The sequence below is a fragment of the Podarcis bocagei genome, assembly GCF_964188305.1.
Source record: "Podarcis bocagei genome assembly, chromosome: 6".
Classification (NCBI taxonomy): domain Eukaryota; kingdom Metazoa; phylum Chordata; class Lepidosauria; order Squamata; family Lacertidae; genus Podarcis; species Podarcis bocagei.
In genome coordinates, this window is record NC_138130.1 from 86,700,016 (window position 1) to 86,717,743 (window position 17,728).

The 17,728-nt window shown below is 45.9% G+C and overlaps 1 protein-coding gene across 6 annotated transcripts in view; it reads left to right on the forward strand.

Moving 5' to 3' along the window:
• The window catches only part of GUCY1A2 (guanylate cyclase 1 soluble subunit alpha 2), a 503,968-nt gene that overhangs the window by 88,262 nt on the left and 397,978 nt on the right, over positions 1–17,728 (forward strand). For all 6 annotated transcript variants that reach the window (XR_014008981.1, XR_014008982.1, XR_014008983.1 and 3 more), the window contains exon 6: positions 15,780–15,923. Coding sequence is in view for 2 of the 6 variants with exons in the window: in XM_081197649.1 (XP_081053775.1) it covers positions 15,780–15,923 (144 nt within the window). In the remaining 4 variants the exon portion in view is untranslated. The remainder of the gene's footprint in view (positions 1–15,779; positions 15,924–17,728) is intronic.

Below are 17,728 nucleotides of genomic sequence, written 5' to 3' on the forward strand. Positions count from 1 at the left end.
TGGCAGGGAAGAAACTGGGTTGGAAGGGGTCGGGGGCATAAAACATACCTCCTTTTGTGCTGACTGAGGGCTGGTCCATACTTTCACTTGTCTATGCCTAGAAAGTACAGGTATGAGAGATTTCCTGCTTGACACCCAAGTGGTTTCTCCCTTTCCACGTTCCTTTCCCAGGGAAAACCCACACTTCAGCTCTAAATTGGAGCAAATGTCGATCTGGAGAAAATTCAAATTGCTATTTGCTCCAATTGAGCTCTAAAGAGCAGCTTTTCCCAGGACAAAGCAGGAAGTTTGGATAAGCCCTCAGACAAATATCTCTATTCTTGGCTAGTTTGAGCATCATCTTCACAACCCGATGGGGTGGGTCAGTACGGAAGCAGACAAAGCCAAGGAGACAATGACCTGAGCTGGATTGTAAAAGATGAATATTTGCACAATCTTAGGTGGGTTATATCTCACCAAAATTACAAATTTTGTACTTGGAAATTAAAAGGCCTGGGTTTCAGCTAGAGCAGGGGTCAGCAAAAATTTCAGCAGGGGGCCGGTCCACTGTCCTTCAGACTTTGTGGGGGGCCAGACTATATTTTGAAGGGGAAAAAATGAATGAATTCCTATTCCCCACAAATAACCCAGAGATGCATTTTAAATAAAAGCACGCATTCTACTCATGTAAAAACACGCTGATTCCCGGACCGTCCATGGACCGGATTTAGAAGGTGATTGGGCCGGATGCGGCCCCTGGGGCTTAGTTTGCCTACCCATGAGCTAGAGAGTCCAAACCCCTGCTCAGCAATGACATTCACTGATTGACTTTCCTCAAGCAGTCTTTTCTGAGAATACAGTAATATGATCCCGTGTATACCACTCTAAACCGCTTAGTGAATGGGCACGATATAAATCTGATAACCAAATCTGATTAAATAAATAGGCTTGACAACTTAAGTTGTTTTACTTTATATTCATCAAGGCTTATGTGCTTTCGCGAGCCCTTTGATCGGCAGAAATGCCACCAAAGCAGCCGGCATGTTGCTGCAAAGATTAAAAAAGGGATTCACCTAGAAGCTTTACTAAGAAAAGAGGCAGTTCCGAATTTTGCAACGCAGTTGGTTCTCTGGCCAAGCAATGTACATAAAAATGCATATGCTGGTGTAAATAACATACAAAATATGCTAGGGGAAGATTGCTTTCAAAGGCATGTATATAACAGGAAATTACATACAAAATTGTGTGCTGTATACTAGGAGAATTGGTCACCAAAAAAGGCCAATGAATTTCCAAAAGGACATTTATCATAAACTGAGTTTATGTAGAACTGAGTTTACTGTTGGAAAATTGAGAATCTGAAGTTGACAGATTCACCTGGGGGAAGGCTTGCAGCCAACTTGGTTTTAAAAGGAGTTTATGTATGATGAACCCTACTGGTGCAGCAATAAAACTGCTAGTATGTTTGCAAAGCTAAGCAGGGGCCGGTGTGGTTTCAGATTGGATGAGGCCCCACATGTTGAGATTCCTGCATTGCAGGGGGTTGGATTAGATGACTCCAGGGTCCCTTCCAATTCTATGGTTCTCTGATGATTCTCTCTCTGACTACAGGGTGATCCATATTCCATTTATGACTGACAAAACTGTGGCTTACACAGCCTCATCATATGCACTGAACTAAATCCCTCTGATTTCAGTTGAACCTACTGAGCCTAGCGGCCCGATCTTATGCATGCCTACTCAGAAGCAAGTCCAATCAAATCCAAAGGCGCTTGCTGCTATGCAAGCCCTTGTTCAGAAGAGTTTTATTGAGCTCCGTACGACTTACTTCCGAGTAGAAAAAAAAATGCTTAAGATAAAATCGTGATTCCTGTGCACTTTTGAAAATTGCTCCCGTGTGTTTTGTTTTTTATATAGCTGAGGTTTTAGACTGCCAGTTGCTGTAAAGTCTTGTGTTTGGTTTTTTTTACTCGGAGGGGGGGGGAATGACAAAATGTCATTTAATATCAGGTAGAGAGAGTACATGTCGAGAATTGATTGCTTCTTTCCATTCCCTTGAAAATAGCTGTCTATGGCTCAACACACTGTTCTCGTCAGAATTTCCCTTTATCCTGGGTTCTTGAGGCTTCCTGCCCTGACTGCTAAGCAGAGGTGGTAGAACCAGTGCTTTCCTGGGCTTGCCAGTGTGGAAGATCATTAAGAGAGAGAGAGAGAGAAAGGGAGGGAGTGTTTAAATGCCTGTAGGGCTCACGAAAGCAATTGCTTCATAATTAGACTCTTGGGGAAGGAACTGGGATTTGCAGAGGGGAGGCAGCCCTCAGAAGAGCACACTTTTAAGCAGATGGATGGGTTGCCATGTGGAATCTCTTCCCGTTCGCTTGGGAATGGGTTCCCACCAACCAGTGGACTGTGTGCCGCTCACGTAGGCTGGTTTTCAGAGGCTGGCTCCCTTGTGGATTCAGCATTGCTACGCTGCTGGAAGAAGGAGCCTCAGGTTTGCACGGAGAAAGAAACTGCAGGAAAATGAAGGTCTGCAGAAGATTTAAGGTTTGAATCAGCAGCCAAATCCTGCTGCAACACAGAAGTAAAAGTGATGGAGGTTTCTCTTTGTATGATTGAATATGAGTATTAATCTACTTTCATGGGCCTGAGTATTATTAGAAGCATAAGCTGCGTATGGCAAAGAATATAATTAGAGCTCCCTGAGCATGAGAATATGAAGCATAATTGAGTGTGAATAAAGGAGAATGTACGTAAACGAGTATAAACTTTCAAAGAGTTGAATTGATGCGATTAGCCACTGGTGTGCATGCTATGACGGCTCTTGCAAGTAGTGGCCACGATTGGATTTTCTTGGCATGTAGAAAAACATGTGGATGTGGCTTATACATTTACTGACATACTTATAAAGGCTGCAATTCTGCACCCGTTCTCCTGGAAGTAGGCCCTATAGAACCCAGTAGGACTAGCTTCTGGGGAGACGTGCTTAGGATTGCGCTGTGATGCAGGAGTAGGAAGCCTAGGCTGCCATTTGCACTGCCTGTGGTGAAAAGTGTGGAGTGCCTTCTGGTTTCACCGCTCCAGGAAAGCACAGCGGAGGGACTAGAGGATCAGGGCCCCCAAGGGATCCAGGAGGCTTTGGAGACAGTGGATACCAAATCCTCTGGCACTCTGAAACACCCTGGTCTGATGCATCCTCCTGGCTGTCATCAACTGGAGACCTGCCAGTGGCAGCTGATTTGGGCTGATTTCTGCTGGCTGCCGCCAACTAGAGAACTAACCAGTGATAACTTCTTGCCCACTTGGGCAAAGCTCAGGGCTTCTCCTGCAGTACAGCTCAGAGCTTCCACCCTGGCCTTCAACTTGCAGCACACTCTTAACCCCTTCCCAGCCATCAGCACCACAGGTTTGGGAAGGGGGAGCACTGCACTTTCCCCTGTCTGCAGGATTTGTAATTTGCCTTTTGAGAAGTGCCTCAATGCTGACTGCACAACAAATGGGAATAAAGAACACGGTAAGCAGTGTATCAAATTAAAAAGACACCCCCCAAAAAAAATGACAGAGCAGCGAGTGGAACCACTAAAATGTTCCGAAAGCCCTAAAAGCATTTGCCAAATATGGAAATGGAGCTATTGAACTTTGGCTTCCTATCACAAGACGTTCAAGCTCATGGTCTGTTAAGACACCAGTATCGCTGGTTTGGCTTGTTGGGTCACATGGTGCATAGCTTTGCCTTGCAAATGGGCAAGAGATCATGCACAAATATCTTTACCAAATCAAGTTGTCAAGTTGTTGTTAAAATCATAGGACTGTCTTGAATGAGATATTTTCAAGGTGCTTCAAATGTGATTCTTTATTTTAAATTTAGCTCTGAGGATTGATGGAGCTTTTGCCTGGCTGTCCCCTTATCTAATCTTGTTTTAGGTAATCCCAGACAGACTCTCAATCAGAATTGTATCTTTCTCCTCTTCTCCAGGAATAGCTTTCTTGTATCTAATCAACTCTCAATCTATTCTGAGTTCTTCCTGAAAATTCTTTCTTTTCACCCTTGCTTGTGCAACCATTATTTTTTTAAAATTCTGCCTCTTTATTTCTCCCCCTTTAATCTTCTTCCCTATATTTAATTCATAAAGCATTTTGGGAGAGAAGATAAAAATGGCACATATTAAAAGGAATGTAACAGTTGTCATCCATTTTAAATGAAAGCAGAATACAGAGGAGCACTTAAACGCAAGTCTTAAGCACATTTGCTTGAAGGCAGGTCCCATTTATTTTTGTGGGACTTCCTTCCAATTAAGTATGTTAAAGATTACATCCTTTTAGTGCCAAACTAGGCAGCAATGCAGGAGATGTGTGAAAGTCTCCTGATAGCTTCTTCTTTTTTAAAAGAAAGAACAGCAACTTAGGCTGTGAACAAGCGGAAGACGATCAAGGATAGAGGTTGCTACACTGGGAGCTGTTGAGGAATTGCAGGCCGAACAGAGTGCTAGGGCCATTGGTCTGATCCAAGCAAGCTCAGGTTCATATCCCCCCTGCTGAGAAGAAGAGTTTGGATTTGATATCCCGCTTTATCACTACCCGAAGGGTTCTCAAAGCGGCTAACATTCTCCTTTCCCTTCCTCCCCCACAACAAACACTCTGCGAGGTGAGTGAGCCTGAGAGGCTTCAGAAAACTGTGACTTGCCCAAGGTCACCCAGCAGCTGCATGAGGAGGAGCGGGGAAGCGAACCCGGTTCCCCAGATTACGAGTCGCCTGCTCTTAACCACTACACCACACTGGCTCTCCTGCTGAGTGAATTTTCATAGCACATCTTCTGAGAACTCATCTCTAGGGCTGGGTGATATCTGGTTTCCAACATGAAGAGATCATCGACTAAACCTTGCAATATACCGGTATATCACAATATCTGAAATAAAGATGGAACTATTTATGTAGAGGCGAATAGTAGGGCTGGGTGATATCTGGTTTTTAGCTTTGTAATATATACTGATATATCACAATGTCTGAAATAAGGGCGGAGCAGTATACCTGAAGGAGTGTCTCCACCCCCATTGTTCAGCCCAGACACTGAGGTCCAGCTCCGAGGCCCTTCTGGCAGTTCCCTCACTGCGAGAAGTAAGGTTACAGGGAAGCAGGCACAGGGCCTTCTCGGTAGTGGCACCCACCCTGTGGAATGCCCTCCCATCAGATGCCAAGGAAATAAACAACTACCTGACTTTTAGAAGACATATGATGGCAGCCCCTGTTTAGGGAAGTTTTTAATGTTTGATGTTTTGTCACGTTTTTAATATTCGGTTGGGAGCCACCCAGAGTGGCTGCGGAAGCCTAGCCAGATGGGTGGGGTATAAATAAATTGTTGTTGTTATTATTTATTAGACATTGGATGGCTTCACGGTTTATCCCACATTGTGATTTTTTTCATAGCGTGTACCACAAACACACACACACACATCATGATTCGCAATATATTGCCAGGTCAAAAACTATGAAACGGTTATCACGATATGAACTGCAAACTGGTTTGGGGCGATATATCAATATATTGCCCAGCCCTATTCATCTCATTTTCAGGACTCACTGGGGTAAGTTAATCTCTGGCTAGTGAGGCCTTTTCTTCGCTGTGGTTGGAACAGCGATGGAGCAAGCTGATTGGGCACCTGGGGCCAGGGGTGGGGTAAGCCGGGGCAGGACACTCTGTGGGGCCTCTGAGGAGTCTGCCTGCCTCCTCCCACCCTACAGCTGAGGGGGAGGCAGTGGGTAGACCATTTGGGGCAGCACGGAGCCTGCGGGTGCCCAAGCCACTGTGTCACTCCCAGGAGAGATGCGTGGCTCGGGTGTGCTGCAGGCCCCGCGTTGAGTGCTGCCCAGCATTTTGTCACCTCCCCTCAGTGGTGACACCCGGGGTGACCCACCCCCACCGCACCCCACTTCCTCCGCCCCTGGGTTGGAGGAAGGTGGATGATAAGTACCCCAGGGGGAAAAAAATAACCGCTGCACCAACACAAAGCCAGCACAAGTCCTCATGTTCTGAGTCGCTTTTGCTTTTCTGTCAGTCCCCTGTACTTTTCTTTTAGACAAAATAGATAAAAGGGATACAACAGGAGGAAGGCAGGGAGGGGTTATTTCACTGGTAGTCTCCAGCAAAGGCTAAAGAAATCTCTGAAATCAAGGCAGAGAGCATCCTGCAGTTTGATTGGCAGGCAAGCAGAGGTACAGCAGCGTCAAACAGCAGTCCTGTCTATAAAACTATCAGGCGGCAAGGTTGTCCTAAGATACAAGATCACAACATGTAGAACTTTTTTTTTTTTGAGGTTCATTCTCTCTCTTGTTTTTCAATAGAAAGTGTGTGTGTATTCTTCTACATTCATGTGCCAAATGTTACTATTGCTATAGGTCTGGTTCACACATCATGTGAAGACAAATCATTGCTTAGTGTGAGCATGCAGGCTCTGGGGGAAGAATTTTGCTCTTGGTTTACAGCTTGTGTTTAGTCTGGAGGAAACAAAATCACAAGCTCAGGTTCAGACTGCGCGCTAAGCCAAATCATGACTTAGCTCAGTTTGGCACAGCAACTAAACAACCAGGAGGTAGCAAAGAAACTGCAATCGACTCTCATGCTAAGCCAAACCATGGTATGGCTAAGCATAGTTTTGAACCAATGATGTAAGAGGGAAGAAGCCCCCTACTCGGTCTGTTCTGTATGCCATGGAAAGGAATGTGCAGGAGGGAGAAGGAAGATCTGTCAGATTTCATATCAACTTTGTTGTTGCCATCCATCTGTTTCGCCTTAAAATTAATGTGGCAGTTGTCATGGATGCTATGGTAACATCTTGGCTTGACTATTGCTGCAATGTGCTTTGTAGTGACAGTCTAGAAGACTAACATATAGTTGGCCCAGAATTCAGCAGCATGTCTTCTGTCAATCACTAGCTAGCTGCCAGGAACATGTGAAACTGGTCTTTTGTGAGTTTCACTGGCTTCCATGTTGTTTTTTGGCTAAATCCAGGATACTGCTCGTGACTTTCTTTCTTTTTTAATCAAAAGTTTATTGGCATAAACACATACAGGATACAATAAAAGTAATGGATGTGGTGAATAAAAATAAATGTGAGAATAGAAAAATAAAATACAGACAGAGGAGGGGTAAAAAAATGTATATTACCTGGGTTTGAGATATGGCTTACTAGGGAATGCCTAAGAACAATGGATTGTAGCCAACTAAGTCTTACTCTGAGTAGACGCATTGAAATTAATGACTCTAAATTAGCTGCAGCCATCAGTTCCAATGGGTCTACCATGAGTAGAACTAATATTGGATGCAACGCACGAAAGTGTTGCTTCAAAGGGCTTGTGGGGAAAGGGAAATGGCAACTCTGGGATACTGTATATTGAGTTTCACACCAATTCTGCACATTCAGGCCCTGCCTAGAAAAGCTGGCTAAAAGTTCGGCCCTTTTACAGCTTGCAAATGACATAGCACAGGGGTGGACAATTTCTCTCAGCATTAACTGGAGGGAGGACTATTGAGGTGTGGGATTTGCTTTGCTTCTTGAATATTTTTATTTGGGAGAGGAGAGCACTCTCAGTTGCAGCAATAAATACTGATGTATAAATGCAAACTTCATTTCCGTGTGTGTGTGTGTGTGTGTAGAATTACACATAATATATGGTTTGTATGTAATAATAATAATAATAATAATAATAATAATAATAATAATAATATAATTTTTATTCGTACCCCACCCTTCCCAGCCGGAGCCGGGCTCAGAGTGGCTAACATAATACAATAATACATACATACACACATACATACATAAGCTGAAATGCAGTGAGTGAATTTATTTTAGCAGATATTCATGAAACCATAGAACATGTTGATCAGCTCAGAGTGAACTAGAACAAATGCTTTCTCTCCACTCCCACTGCCCGATCCATTTTAATCAAAGGTTATTGAAGTAGAATAAAAAAAGATGTGCACTTGTCAAGAATTTTGCCACAGTAAGTAGGTTTGGCTAATTCATTGAGTTGATTCTGCTAACATCCCCACAAAGACACCAAAGACTCTCATAAGGGTACTTAAGTGATTGTGTTATAAAAGAGAGGAGCTCCCATTATGTTACAAAATGGCCTTTCCGAAGCTGTGTTCGGGAGCGATGGGTTCGTGGGTTCCTCTTCTTCTTCTTCTCCTTTGGTGATCATTTGTAGCCGAGTGAGATTGTCTTCCATGGGTTGTAAGTCAGCCCTAGGCAACAACTGTAGATAGCAACAGCCATCTTGGAAACAAACGGGTTGATGGGTGGGAGGAATCAGTACATGCACTTGTGAATAACCAATCAACCATAGGCTGTGTTTGCAACTGAAATAACTGTTAGTGGTGCAGCTCTCATGTTCACTCCATTAAGCACATAAGGAGAGCCCACTGGATCAGGCCAATGGCCCATCTAGTCCAGCATCCTGTTCTCACAGCGGCCTGTGGGGAACCCCCAAGTGGGGACCCAAGCACAACAGCCCTCAGCCCTCCTGTAGTTCCCATTCAGAAGCAGCACTGTCTTTGCCCATAGAAGCAGAACATAGTCATCATGGCTAACAGCCTCTATTTAGTAGTTTTGCAAATATCCCATTGCCTTCCAAAACATCTGGTGTGAGCCAGAGTAGAGGTTGAATGGTTTTTACCATAGGCCCGTCAGGAGGGAAATGGAGGTGGGGGGGGGAGGGCAGGGCAGGTGAAAGAGTTTGTCTTTAATGTGGTTTGCAAACCCTGTGGTATGTCATCCTCCCCAGACGCTACCTACAAGGAGATGTCACATGATGGAACAAATGCATGCAGTAGTAAAGGTAAAGGGACCCCTGACCGTTAGGTCCAGTCGTGGATGACTTTGGGGTTGCAGCGCTCATCTCGCTTTACTGGCCGAGGGAGCCGGCGTACAGCTTCCGGGTCATGTGGCCAGCCTGATTAAGCCGCTCTGGCGAACCAGAGCAGCGCACAGAAATGCCGTTTACCTTCCCACTGGAGCAGTACCTATTTATCTACTTGCACTTTGACGTGCTTTTGAACTGGATGGTCCGCCCCCGCCACTTAATGGATCCAAATGGTTTCCAGAGAGTGGTAGGGGATGCTTTATCCCATGTTGATGGCCTTTCAGCTGATTCCCTGGTGGCCCGCTGGAATGTGGAGTTAACCAGGGCTATTGACTGTTTGGCTCCGAAGCACCCTCTCCGATTGCATGGAGCCCGGACAGCCCCGTGGTTTTCCACGGATCTGAGGGCAATGAAACAATCGTTGAGACGGCTAGAGCACCGGTGGCGGATAACTCATTCCGAATCTGACCGGACACAGGTTAGAGCTCAACGTCGAGCCTACCAAGTGGCGATAGCGACGGCGAAGAAGAATTTATTCACCGCCTCTATTGCATCTGCAGAAAACAGCAGCAGGAGACTTTTTCAGGTGGTTCACAATTTAGCGGAACCACCTGCAACATCGGGGCCCAGTACGGGCCACATGTTCTCCTGCAATGATTTTGCAAAGTTTTTTTGCAGATAAAGTCGCTCAGATTCGGGAAGAAGTAGACTCCACCGTGGGAGCAGGGCCGGGGCGGGAGAGTGCTAGAGTTCTGTCTAGTCAAGTTGAGTGGGATCAATTCCAATCTGTTACCTCCGAGGATGTGGACAGGCTGCTTGGACAAGTGAAACCAACCACCTGTCTCCTGGATCCTTGCCCATCCTGGCTTATAAAAGCTAGCCGGGAAGGACTGGGCGATGGGCTTCGTGGGGTGGTGAATGCTTCCCTCCGTGAGGGAGCCTTCCCAGACCCGCTGAAAGAGGCGGTTATTAAACCGCTTCTTAAAAAACCATCTTTAGATGCGGCCACGATGGCCAACTATCGCCCAGTCTCAAATCTTCCATTCCTGGGCAAGGTGATTGAGCGAGCGGTTGCCGAACAACTCCAGGCACGCCTGGAAGAAGCGGACCATTTGGATCCCTTCCAGTCGGGATTCAGGCCTCATCATGGGACTGAAACTGCCTTGGTCGCACTGGTTGATGATCTCCGGCGGGCTAGGGACAAGGGTGAGAGCTGTTTCCTAGTTCTGCTGGATCTCTCAGCGGCGTTCGATACCATCGACCATAGCATCCTTCTGGACCGTCTTGAGGGGCTGGGAGCTGGGGGCACTGTTATACAGTGGTTCCGCTCCTTCCTCCTGGGCAGTGTTCAGAAAGTGGTGGTGGGGGATGAGTGTTCAGACCCCTGGGCTCTCACTTGTGGGGTGCCTCAGGGTTCTGTCCTCTCCCCCATGCTTTTCAACATCTACATGCGGCCGCTGGGAGAGATCATCAGGAGGTTTGGGCTGGGTGTTCATCAGTATGCGGATGATACCCAGCTCTACCTCTCTTTTAAATCAGAACCAGTGAAGGCGGTGAAGGTCCTGTGTGAGTGTCTGGAGGCGGTTGGAGGATGGATGGCGGCTAACAGATTGAGGTTGAATCCTGACAAGACAGAAGTACTGTTTTTGGGGGATAGGAGGCGGGCAGGTGTGGAGGATTCCCTGGTCCTGAATGGGGTAACTGTGCCCCTGAAGGACCAGGTGCGCAGCCTGGGAGTCATTTTGGACTCACAGCTGTCCATGGAGGCACAGGTCAAATCTGTGTCCAGGGCAGCTGTTTACCAGCTCCATCTGGTACGTAGGCTGAGACCCTATCTGCCTGCGGACTGTCTCGCCAGAGTGGTGCATGCTCTGGTTATCTCCCGCTTGGACTACTGCAATGCACTCTACGTGGGGCTACCTTTGAAGGTGACTCGGAAACTACAACTAATCCAGAATGCGGCAGCTAGACTGGTGACTGGGAGCGGCCGCCGAGACCATATAACACCGGTCTTGAAAGACCTGCATTGGCTCCCAGTACGTTTCCGAGCACAATTCAAAGTGTTGGTGCTGACCTTTAAAGCCCTAAACGGCCTCGGTCCAGTATACCTGAAGGAGCGTCTCCACCCCCATCATTCTGCCCGGACGCTGAGGTCCCATCGTGGGATTTCGAACCACGACCTTCTAATCGGCAAGCCCTAGGCTCTGTGGTTTAGACCACAGCGCCACTTGAGCTCTTAAGTGTCAGCAAACCTTCTTCAGCACTGTGAACAGCTCCCTGGTACCAAATCAGCTTTGCCTTCCCCACCTTTCTTTAGCTTTCTAGTCTCTATAGCTGTAACTCTTGCATATGTGTACAGCAATTGTCTGGGTGTGCATTGAGCTTAGAAGAGCCCATTAGGCAACTGAATCATATTGAGTGACAGCCGGGAATTATTCAGCTCAACCCCGCCTAGCCTTCCCTACTTTGGACTGCAGACTCACCTGAAGTCCCTTAAGCTTCCTCACTTTCTTTGCTTCCACCATTCCAGGTCCTCTGACAGGCACAGCTGGTATTAAGGGGCAGCCTGGTTAGGCATCACACCACACACTAGGGAGATTTTTTTGGTTGATCCTAATAGTGGGATTGTCCTACTATGGATTTTTGCATTTCCTTCCCTAAGGAGCCAGCTATGCTTTTTGGCTACCTTATTTTGTAAAGCAGCATGTACAATGATGGTGCAATAATTAAAATAATTCAAGATGAACTGGGAAGTTGACGAATGCAAAATGCAGCATTTCTTAAATTTGCAACCTGGAGTCAAACGTCCATGCTGCTCTAGTATCAGCCTCAAATCTTTGTCCTGTAATCGGAAGAAGCTTAGATACTGAATTGTGAAGTGGGCAGTGTGTGTCCACTCTACCCCTCCTCCAATAAAATGCATTTTTTCCTCTTTTACATTGTTGAATTTTATAGCATTGGTGGGATTTAAGCTTGGATTAAGAGAGAGACGTTGCAAGCTTGTTCATTTGGGGGGGGGAGAGTAGTGACGAGTCCTCAGCTGCAACAGTTATAATCCAAATTGTCTATTAAGCTTTTACAGGGATCCTGCTGCGAGAAGCCGGGCTGAAATAGCAGCATATTCCCTCTGCAGCTGCTCTTTTCAGTGCACCGGGCTTGTCTGATTTTTGCCGCGAAAGGCATGCATCAGACAAGCCATAAGTGTGACCCCCTGTGATTACATTTTGAGGCTTATTTCAAGCCAGTATTTTAAAGCAAAAGAGGAGGGGAGGGAAGCGGAGGAGAGAGTCCAGAGAGCAACAATTGGAAATGCTACCATTTGACACAAGACATCTCTTCCACAAGTGGAAGGATCATAGCTGAGTGGTGGAGCATTTGCTGTTCTTGATGCACAAGGTCCCTGGTTCAGTCCCCAGCATTTCCAGGATGGTTGCAAGAGACTCCTGTCTGAAACCCTGGAGAGCGGCTGCCAATCAGTGTGGACAGTATTAAACTAGATAGCCAGTTGGTATGGCTTGTTATAAGGTATTTCCCAATCTTCCACCTCTAATATAACACTAGCTCATGCCTGAGGTTTCTGTTTTTATCTTTCTTTGATGCATCAACATTAAAAACACATACGATATACAGTGGTACCTCAGGTTAAGAACTTAATTCGTTCTGGAGGTCCGTTCTTAACCTGAAACTGTTCTTAACCTGAAGCACCACTTTAGCTAATGGGGCCTCCTGCTGCTGCCGCACCGCTGGAGCATGATTTCTGTTCTCATTCTGAAGCAAAGTTCTTAACCCGAGGTACTATTTCTGGGTTAGCGGAGTCTGTAACCTGAAGCGTCTGTAACCTGAGGTACCACTGTATCCTTCATTCTGAAACAAATTCCCTTATTCATTTTCTTGGGCACCAAATATATCTGTGGTCAACAACTGATGGTCCTTTAAAATTCATTGGGGTCCAACTACCCAGTTTGCAGTCTGTGCTGAGTAAGTTGTGCTGTCAGTGGGACAGAGACTTAGGACTAGGGTTGCCATACGTCCAGTAAAACCTGGACATGTCCTCTTTTGCTGGGCCAACATGCCCACTCAGGCAAATTTTTACATTTTAAAGGAAGTCTGGGGGTTTTTTTCGAGGAGGGGGTTATTTGGAGGGGCTTGGGGGGTGGGCTTGGGCTTGGGCTGCTCTGCACACCATAGCTGCTGCCAGTCTGAGCTGGGGGAACAGTCATGCGGGCTTGGTGGCAGTGGTCCCACATGCCCGCACACCTCTTCCGCTGTCTCAGGCTGGCAGTGGCTCAGGCTGTCCTCTTTTTTTCTCTTCAAGATATGGCAACCGTGCTTAGGGCATACATAGGCAACTATGTGAAAGTCTCGTGACAACCCCCAGTTCTAAAACAACATCCTCTGTTCCTGCCTACAAACATCGACTTCCTCTAAGGCTGTTACCTGAGCATCGGCTTCACTGAACTCAGTAGGACAAAACTTGCAGATCGGGCTGTAAAACCCATCAAGCATTTGCTTGACAAAGGTGGTTCTTCTGCCAGCTGTCATGTATGCTTTGCTTTTCTCTGAGAACAAGCAGGATGATCTTTCAAATGTTATTGTTAGCATTTCACAAAACATTTCCTCTGTTCATCTGCAGTTTTAAACCTTTCCAGAAAACCCGTCCATTGTGCATCATGAGGATTTGTGCTGGTGATGGTATCGGGGCGCTTATAAGCAAACCTGCTTTCAGTACTGTTTGTGCCTGCAGAAGTTTTGCAACGGACACCCTGTTTCATTTCCAGTCAGCGTGTGTCTCGTGGATTCCCGCTGGCATCCTGAAATTTTGTGTACATCAAAAGTTCTAGTGATGTTGTTGTTCTGTCCCACTGCTGTGCCAGAGTTCCCTCTCAAGACAGCAATAATATGTTAACAGTGGGAGTGCATTATAGCAAAACTAATAAAGGGGAATGATGTAAGGATGCTCCACTATATCTACCACCAATGCAGTGATATTGTGCCAATGATACGTTGCTGAATACACCTGCAGAAAAGGCAGCAATCTGGAGAGCCCTGAGTTAGGTACTCATAACTGTAACACTAATGTCCCAACAAATGAAACTGATCTGTAGAAAATGTACCTTATTTTTCGCTCTATAAGACGCACCAGACCACAAGACGCACCTAGTTTTTGGAGGAGGAAAACAAGAAAAAAAATATTCTGATTCTCAGAAGCCAGAACAGCAAGAGGGATCGCTGCACAGTGAAAGCAGTGATCCCTCTTGCTGTTCTGGTTTCTGGGATAGCTGCACAGCCTGCATTCGCTCCGTAAGACACACACACATTTCCCCTTACTTTTTAGGAGGGAAAAAGTGAGTCTTATAGAGCAAAAAATACGACAACTTGAAAAAAGAGACATTGCATATACTTTTGTAAACCAAGGAATCTTTAATAAAAAATAGATTTTAAAAAATATGAAAAGAAATAGCTAGTCTCCATCTACATGGTTCTTTCCCTCCCTGTTCTCTCTAATCGGCAAGCCCTCAGATGTTAAAAGGGGGTGTCAGGTGCGGGTCAGCAATAAATCACACAGAGTAAGTGAAGTGAACTTTTTATTAGAAGAAACAAAATCTGCTCAGGAATGCCATGCCTAATGAGCACAGCAACTCTTCTTGGCAGGCCGTGCCCCTATGAGGCAGTTGAGACTGAAGATCCTTGCTTTCCCACAGCTTCCTCTCCCGGGTCCTTCCCAAGCAATCTGAGACTCTGCCAGGATGACTGTCTTTGCTCCTCCCTCTTCATGCCTCTTCTAGTTCTGGGAGACCAGGGGAGAGGGGAGCTGGTAGCAGCAGGAGGGGGAGACACTGTCGATTCTTCACCAGCCTGACTCATCTTTGTCTCTTGGTTTCCCTCCTCTCCTACTTCCGCTTCTGATTCTGGACTTCTCTCTGCCACAGAGTCTCCCTGCTCACTAAACCCTGTTGCCTCTTCAGCTTCCGACACCTCCTCCTCCCTCTTCTCCCTCTCACCAACTTATCATCATCTCACTACCACTCCCCAGGCTTCATCCCTTGGGGGTTCCCCAGTTGGTCCAGCCAGTGAACAACATCAATATGATGTGTGTTCAATCCAGGGTACTCCTCTTTCTTTCTTTCTTTCTTTCTTTCTTTCTTTCTTTCTTTCTTTCTTTCTTTCTTTCTTTCTTTCTTGTCTGCAATCCTTCACTATCAAATATAAGATAATTGGTCCCACTCACCCACCCCAAATATTACTGTGATGTCTCCTGCTTCGTGGATCTCCATATGTTTAGAATTGGTATCAATGAGCCAAACAATAGGAAACATTGAAGGCTACCAGAGCATTATTCTTGCCAGATCATTTGCTGTTGCTAGAGATGAACTCACCAGAGTTCAGTGGGGCAGCTGCTCTGGCATTCATGGCAACTGCATTTGTGGGTTCTTGTTAACCAGAGACCCTGAATTTTAGTGCTGTGAGAGAGGTAGAGAGAGGTATGTTCAGTCTGTAAGTGTCAGATTGCTTTAGTGTAGAAGATGTACAGATAATATAGGTATTAATCTACAATTCTTATCCTACAAGAGGATAAACTACAGTGGCACCTTCTCCCCCCCCCCACCTGCACATTTGCAGTAGGCTCCCTGATCCAGAAAAAAAACCCCACTTTCTTATGGTTCAGTGTTGTTACAACCCACTCGATGGCATAAGTTGTCCTCAATTCTAATGATTTTGCGCTCACTAATGATGAACAACTGTGTAATGAGGTGTCAGGATTTGATGGTGGCTGTTTGCAAACTTGGGGGTAATTATACTCCGTTGTCTAATAGCTTATCTTATTGATGTTGTGCTGACATGTTTTTAAGCAACATCCAGTGATTGCAGAGACTTAATGGTACCAGTTCCTGGCTCATTATCATATTTTTTTTGCATTTGATTTGTCTGATTGCTGCAGGTGGAAACAATAGGTGATGCCTACTGTGTTGCAGCAGGGCTCCACAGACAGAACCTAAATCATGCAAAGCCCATCGCGCTGATGGCCCTGAAGATGATGGAGCTGTCAGAGGAGGTGCTTACACCGGATGGAAGACCTATTAAGGTAAACTTACTTGCTCTGCATCCTGAGCAATCGAAAGGAAAGCAGCTGTAGCACGGGCACAGTTGAACTGCTCTGGGTGCAACTTATAGCCCTTACAGAGCACAGGTCAGCAAGGTGTTAGGCAAAGCATGATAGCTGATTGGAACCTCCATCCCCAAGAGCAGTATACCAGTAAATACCACTTGCTGGGGAGCAAAGCCACAGGATGTTCTTTTCATGCCTTCCTTCTGGAGTCATCTGGCTGGCTACTGTGGGAAATGAGATTCAGGATTCAATGGTTCCTGGTTTTAGGAACCTGCAAACTTATCTTTTAATAAATAAGAATATTTATTACCCACCCTTTACCATAAGGTGCCAGGGCAAATTATGACAATTTAAAAATACAATACAGTGGTACCTTGGGTTAAGAACTTAATTCGTTCCAGAGGTCTGTTCTTAACCTGAAACTGTTCTTAACCTGAAGCACCACTTTAGTTAATGGGGCCTCCTGCTGCCGCCGTGCCGCCACAGCACGATTTCTGTTCTTATCCTGAAGCAAAGTTCTTAACATGAAGCACTATTTCTGGGTTAGCGGAGTCTGTAACCTGAAGCGAATGTAACCTGAAGTGTATGTAACCCTAGGTACTACTGTTTTAAGAGGAGTTAAAACGGATTGCAATCAAGAGAATAGGATGGACCCTACATATTTTTATATAGCTCAGTCGGTAGAGCATGAGACTCTTAATCTCAAGATTGTGGGTTCAAGCCCCACACAGAATCATAGAATTGTTGGAAGGGACCCCAAGGGTGATCTCGACCAGCCCCCTGCAATGCAGGAACGTCAGCTAAAGCATCCATGACAGTTCACTTTATTACTCACTTTATTGAGTGAAAGATCAGTTTTCCACCTGCTTTCCATCTGACCAGCTGGTAACAACCCCACATTCCCTCTCATGGCAAACTCAGTGTCCCTGTACTAACAAGAAAGCAGACGAACATGGAGCCAATGGGAAATGAAACTGTACAGTGGTACCTCAGGTTAAGTACTTAATTCATTCTGGAGGTCCGCTCTTAACCTGAAACTGTTCTTAGCCTGAAGCACCACTTTAGCTAATGGGGCCTCCTGCTGCTGCCACGCCACTGGAGCACGATTTCTGTTCTCATCCTGAAACAGAGTTCTTAACCTGAGGTACTATTTCTGGGTTAGCGGAGCCTGTAACCTGAAGCGTCTGTAACCTGAAGCGTATGTAACCCGAGGTACCACTGGATCAGCATTTGCCTGTCTCCCGAACAGCCCAGTGCGGACTGAGCATGCTCAGTGGACGCGAGGTGCCAGAGAATGCTGTGTCATTTGGGATGGAAAGGCATGAAATGGAAAGGATAAGGAAGCCCACTTGAGTTACTGAAAGGTTATAGTAGACAGCATGGTTGGCCAGAACCCTGAATAGGAGCACTCCTGTTACGGGGTAAAGATATACCCCAACTTTTCTTATTTTTTTTGCATTTGGGGTGTGGAGGTTAAGCAAAAGCACTCCCCTAGATGTTAACGCTCTTCAGGGTTTGGGAAAAATTTCTCATATACACTTTTTTTTTTTAAGAAAAGCTTTGCTCCTAGGTCAATCAAATGTGGCATTCTTCATAGAGAATGGTCCAATGGGAACAACATTGCATCACAATGTGGTGTCATTTCCAGGGGCATTCTTGGTTAAAAAATGAGAGAGGAATATGGCGCAAAGTTTTCCCCTTTGAAATCTCCACCGCTCAGCGACTGGCTATCATGTCAAGCAAGTGATCCATTTTCCATTCTCTCTACCTCCTCCCTACCT